Source organism: Haplochromis burtoni, unplaced genomic scaffold (genome assembly GCF_018398535.1).
Source record: "Haplochromis burtoni strain Fernald_Lab_line unplaced genomic scaffold, NCSU_Asbu1 Contig_1089, whole genome shotgun sequence".
NCBI classification, from domain to species: domain Eukaryota; kingdom Metazoa; phylum Chordata; class Actinopteri; order Cichliformes; family Cichlidae; genus Haplochromis; species Haplochromis burtoni.
The window spans coordinates 63,240-69,477 of NW_024583450.1; the positions used below are offsets into that span (position 1 = coordinate 63,240).

At 46.0% G+C, this 6,238-nt stretch overlaps 1 protein-coding gene across 2 annotated transcripts in view; it reads left to right on the forward strand.

Annotated features, from left to right (window-relative positions):
* Positions 1-6,238, forward strand: part of st6gal1 (ST6 beta-galactosamide alpha-2,6-sialyltranferase 1) — a 24,054-nt gene that overhangs the window by 11,143 nt on the left and 6,673 nt on the right. For both annotated transcript variants that reach the window (XM_005951669.2, XM_005951672.3), the window contains 3 exons: positions 2,645-2,851; positions 3,693-4,055; positions 4,161-4,425. In XM_005951669.2, coding sequence (XP_005951731.1) covers positions 2,645-2,851; positions 3,693-4,055; positions 4,161-4,425 — 835 coding nt within the window. The remainder of the gene's footprint in view (positions 1-2,644; positions 2,852-3,692; positions 4,056-4,160; positions 4,426-6,238) is intronic.

The following is a 6,238-nucleotide window of genomic DNA, read 5'->3' on the forward strand; positions in this document are numbered from 1 at the left end:
ATATGAAAGTAATGAGAAAGTGGCCACTTTCATGAGTAAATCATAGAAGTTTTTACTATTTATTTTCCATACGGGATAAGCTGTATGTCCAATGGATGATGATCTGATTAGTCGACTAATCGCAAAAATAATCGGTGACTAGTTGACTATCCAAATAATCGTTTGTGGCAGCCCTACTTACAACAACAAGTGTACCCTCAGGAAGATTGCAACAGCAGTCACTGGTGATGTTTAGCAACAGTTTGGCAGCATGGATGAGACGGTCATGTTGATAAAATATGCAAAACCAGAGATATGAATGATTGAGCTCAACAGAAATATGGAAAACTCAGACCTACTAAAAAGGCTGATTAACAGAAGGACTTTCATTCCCTGCAGCAAAGCTCATCTGTAATGAAATACACAAATTATCATTTATCATATCATATATCATTTATTAGTCAACTATAAGTTAAACATTGCTGGTATGGTTCAGTGACTGAATCACTTCTGTTGCAACAAATCAACAGAAACAAAGACGGGGCTAAAATGTCACAGTTGCAGGAACCTGAACGAATTATTTCAAATGAAAAAACAAACTTTTTTGTTCAGTGTAGTTTTAGTTTTAGTCCTACTGACCAATCAGTTATCAGAAAAACAGCCCCTCGACTCCTGAACATCGCTCAGACATCAGAGTGTGGAGAGAGCGAGGCTCTGAAGCCATTTCCTAATGAGAGTCGCTAAAGCTGCGCGGAGCGTCGGCGTGTTACTTCAGACAGTGTGACAGCGGTCAGAAGAGTGAAGTCTGATTATTGGCGTCATGTGACAGAATGTCAGTCTCAGACGTGCAGCGTTTACACTTCTGGACTGTCAGTGTGGTCGTTTTGCTCCACGCCTGCACAAATCAACCACATCGAGGTGAAAGATGGACACAGCTCGATGTTAGCAGACTTAGTGAACCAGCTCCTCTCTGGTCTTACTGAGCGAAGGCCATGAAGAGGTCACACCCCAAACACGTCCTGTAAAAAAACAAAAACAACAGAGCTTGGGCGTGACTTTCAGCGTGACTTGAGGCGTGCTCGCAAAAGTCTGTGACGAGTCTGACACTGTTGTAAAGACTCACCTTTCAGCACACTCTCTTCACCAGATGCTCCTTTTTTCTTTTCCTGACCTTTGCCTGTGTGTGGTGGTTGCCCTGAGCAACTTCATACTGAGTTATGAATGTTAAACTTCACCACAACCTTCAGTGTCCATCACTTCCAAAGTGTAGCATTTTGAAAGCTGATGGTTCTTCTTTGATGCATGCATCATTTGTAAGGTGCTTCCTCGTGTTTGTCTCTGTGGTGTGAGTGGGCACAATAGTCTCCTTTTACGAGGCTAAATCGCCGTGGTAACTGACACCGAACACATCACCTGGTCAGGAGCTGGTGGATTGCAGTGTGACTGAAGCATGCATGGAATAATTTGGTGATTTAGAAGATGTGTAAATGTTTTTATAGTCTGATCTGCTGCTGGAAACCTGATCAATCAGATTAATTTCACTTTGATCGGCGACAAGCTGAAGTGATTTCCACGTCTTCTTTTTCAGGCTGTGGCACAGTTAGAAGACTTACCTTCAGGACTTTGTTTCTTTCCACCATCCAGTGTGTGAATGGGTGAATGACTGAATGTAGTGTGAAGCGCTTTGGGGTCCTTAGGGACTAGAAAAGCGCTGTACAAATGCAGGCCATTTACCATTTATCCTTTTTGTTTTTTTGGTATCTGGATTGTTTTGAGGACCTTCTGTGTGAACCAGCTTTTTATTAGCACCTTGTGCTTTGGTTGATTTTTATGTTCATCCAGTTTGTTTCTTCTCCCGACCTTTATTGGGTTTTTTAGCCAAATGTTTTGTTCCACATTTTTATTTGTAGCTCTGTTTTTGTGTGTTGCGTTCTTCTGTTTAAACTCGTGAGATTCTTCCCTGACGCCTTAACGCCCACTCACATCCTGGGCCATCTGACTTCAGGAAATCACATGATAGGGTGGGGCCAGGTTTCACAATGAGCTCACCCGAAACTCTGGCTGATTGTGACCCACACCCGTTTTCACACCTCGGCTCATGTGGTTAGGTAGAGGATCATCAGAGGGTTCTTTGTCCCTCTTGGGGGGGAAACTCCCACTGGGTTTAAATCTGGGACTCTCCGCCATTTGACCCTAGAGCTGAAGAAGCTTCTGGGATGAGAGGTGAAACGTCTTCAAGCAACTTAAAGGAGTCCAGACGCTTTTCTTTGCAAGCTCCTTTGACTACGATGACCTGGATGACTGAGAACCTTCAGACATATTTGTGAACACTAAAAATTTGTTTTATTGTCTCAGGTGACAGAAAAGCATCAGCTACAGTCAGCTGTGAAGATTAGCAGAGATTAACTGAACACATCACCTTGATATTGCTGAGTCTTAATTTCATGTGTGAAATCTCTTAAACAGCAGTGACGGAGCCGTTACAGGAAGCTGGTCTCTGTGCGTTCTCATCAGCTGCTGTGATGAAAGCTGAATTCTCCCGATACTGAACATGAAATGTGCCGCACCCTCACCCCGTCTTTTATAAGCTGACCCACAACACAGAGTCCAGATGAGACACAGCGGCTCTGATGTGTAATACAAACCTTTCATTCTGTCTTTGCAGATACCCGCGGCAGCGATGGACAGAGTCAGCCTGCTGTGGCGTCTGAGGCGGCGGGCTCGCCGCGGCGTGCTCTGCATGACCTTCTTTTGCATCTCCATGGCTCTGCTCTACGCCATCTGTGCTGAAAACAGCGTGCCCGTCACCGACGCCATCTTTGGCGTCCGGGCACGAACCCGCGCGCAGCCTCATGCGCACAATGTCATCAAGGTGCAAAAAGTTTAACCACAACCAGAAACATTTCATTGAATAGTTTCTATTCAACCCACAGCAAAACTACAGCAAGGAAAACAAAGTTTTAAATTCAGGTGAAAAATGAAATTTGGCAAGAAAACAAACAAACACGCACTGTGCAAAAGTCTTGAGCCACCCCTTGTTTCTAGATATTTTGCTTCCAAGCAGCCAGATGTTTTAAAGTGTTGTCCCTACACATAAGAACAACTTATGTGTAGGAACAACTTAACTGTAACTTCGGTCGTTGCTGTGCTTTTTTTGGAAATCGAATTTCCCAGAGGAACCCACCCGAGGGATTAATAAAGTTCTATCTTATCTTAACTTTTATTAGCAGACTGTCACAAAAACACATCATTTGTTCTCATTTCTGGTTAAATATCGAAAAGTCTCAAAGGCAATACTGTGTTCGCACCGACAAGCTGATTCCCAAACTCAGTGAGTGGAGGCCAGAAGAAGACGCAGCAGACCTAAAAACAACTACAGCTGAACAGTATCTGAAAGTCATGTCCTTAGAAGACCTGACACAGAACCACAGAGAAGCATCTGGCACGTCAGTCGGCGCTCTGCTGTTCCCTGAACCAATCAGAAATAGCCTCAAGGCCAAAACCAGGGTTTAGTGGTCCAGCTTTCGTTCTCTCTATCGTCATATTTAAGGTGTTGCAGCTGCGCTCCAGCGAGAGGAAGCTACAGGCTCGATGCTTGAGCTGGTGTCAAGCACCACCTGCAAGTCTGCACCACTTCCTGAGGGGGAAGAAACGAACAGACTTGAGTTATTTTTGGTGAACCACAATAATGTTGATGCTGCTGATTCCCACAGGTGCTGCGAGGTGGAGCCAAGCCCATGTACAAGGACCCTCAGAAGCTCCCGGGCGTCATCCCAGGCGACCCTCGCCGTCCGATCCCCGTCCTGTCCTCGTCCAACCACAGCCACGAAGCCAGGGATTCGTCGTCGAAGCGGAAACAGCGGGAGCCCCCGGGGTTTTTCAGCCGGCTGCTGCCGCGCCCCTTCACGCGAGCGCTGGAGACCCTGTTCGGGGGCCGGCGGAAGGGCGAGCTGAGCGGCAGAGGCAGCGACGCCGAGTTCTTCGGGCCTAACGGGCTTTTGGGAGAGGTGTGGGACGACGAGATGTCCAGCAGCATGCTGGGAACCAGGATGAAGAAGGTGGTGCAGAACTACCAGGTGAGTCGTGGACCAGTGACGCAGCGTCTACAAGTTACATGCAGGCTGAGTCCAGATTTATATGGACTGACGCTCCTCCCTCCATGTTTCTGGTGTTTCTGTCAGGCGATGAACAAATACGGAGTCGAGCTGTCGGGCCCCGGCGGCGTCTCTGGCACGCCGAAGCTGAGCGGTCCCGAGCTTCTCTGCCAACTGAAGGACAAAGTAGAGGTCGCGACTTTGACCCCTGACCTCCAGCCCTTCTCCTTGCTGCCCTGGGCCACCCAGCTGCCTCCGCAGCAGCTGACCTCTGACCTCGGACCCTACAAGAGCTGTGCTGTGGTGTCATCGGCGGGTTCGCTGCGCGACTCTGGGCTGGGCAAAGAGATCGGTGAGACATTTAACCCTTTAAAGCCGGTCGGAGCGGGCACGCTCTGTTTTGCATAACTATTTTTAAATCCCGGCAGCACTGCAACCACGTAAGCTAGCGCAATAATTTTTTTGCATATGAAACCGGAGGAGTTACTTACATCTGATGCCATCAGCTTGTCCTCGGTCACGGTTTCCTTCCACATATAGCTTTGCAAAAACTGCATAAAAAGCACTTGCAGCAACAAAAACATAATATTCCAGAAACACGCTTTGCCGATCCATCAGCTGTTCGTAACACTTCCTACGTCCATCAGCGCAAACTATCGCATGTCCACCATGACCTGCCCGAAACCGGAAGTGATGTCGTTTTCTCGGAAATGTAGTTTTTTACCATCAGGGCCTTATGAGCCTATACTGGTGTTTTTAGAAGTCATGTTTGACTTTATGACTTTCTGTGTCGTTTCTGGGATGCTTCATATTGCACTGCTGGAAATAGTTTATTTTGATGCATATGGTATTGTTTTTGCAAATTTGCAGTATAATATTTATTTTCGTTTTTTCTGCAGTGTATAAAAATTGGTGTATTTCAAAAATAAAACTATGAAGACACTTAAAATAAATTTCCTGTGGTAGGAAACTATTTTGTGCAACTTTTTTGTATTTACAGTTTTGAGGGATAAGCCTCTCAAATTTCTCTAACTAGAAATATATGTAAACAAAACAAAAACAATTTTTATTTTTTTTGTAGTTTATTGCACTTTTTTGCAATTTATGTAATTACTATGCACTTAATGCAGACATATTATTAAAATCTGGGCCATAATGGTTGTATTGATGTATATCAACTTGAAATGCTCCCAAAAATGGCTCCACAGCATGTAAAAATATAAAATAATCTCTGGCGGACTTGGTTCTATGGTAGGTTTTAAAGGGTTTAATGTGGATTTGATGCTTTTCACTCCCAAAGTCTGGGATTTAAAAAGGACACGTCCCTCACATCTGGACAGTCCAGAGGATGAGACGATATTTCTCTGTCGAGAACCTCAGAGCTGCTCTTCTCCTCCCAGCATCAGCAGTGAGCAGCACGCGAAACATAAACAGCACGGTTCAAAGTGAGGTTTGGTGTAAGTGCTGAGCCCTGCTGCTCTCACACAGGATCGTTTTCGCTGTGTGAACGTTGCAAAGCAAAGTTGCTCTCTGCAGCACACTGTCCCCGAACCACAGAGGAAGGATGTGTTTGAGCTGTTTTCTGCAGAAGTCTGGTAGCTCCAGAGTTTCTCACCCAGCATGTCTTTAAACACAGTTTGCTTGGTGCTCTGACTGAAGTGTGAGCTGTGTGCAGCGCCTGTATAACCAACTGCCGTGCTGGTGGGTGGAGGTTTGGTGGCCAGGATCATTTCTCTGTTGCTGGAGGATGATGTGCTGGCTGTTGGCATTAGCCATAAAAGGGTGGAGTGTCCCCTCCAAAGGCCCCTCGAGGCCCCGGGGCAGTCTGGGAACATCTTGCTGTTGCCTCAGAGGAGGCAGGAAGAGGAATGTCTGCTGCCCACACGGCCCGGACAAGCTGCAGGAAACGGGTGAATGGACAGACTGTCCAACTGAGACTAAGCTCCACCACTGTGGGACAGAACAAGTCAGCTGCTCTTTTCTTTTTCTGCTGTTTGTGTCCGAAAACGTGGAGGAGGCACAAAGTTAGTGTGAAAATAGGCTGAAAACACATTTAAGTGACCTCAGACTGCTTTAGATTCACCCAGTGTTCCTGCTGAAGTCAGCTCTTTATGTAATAACTGACTTTATCATCATCTTTTAAATTATAGATCTGTTGAATTAAG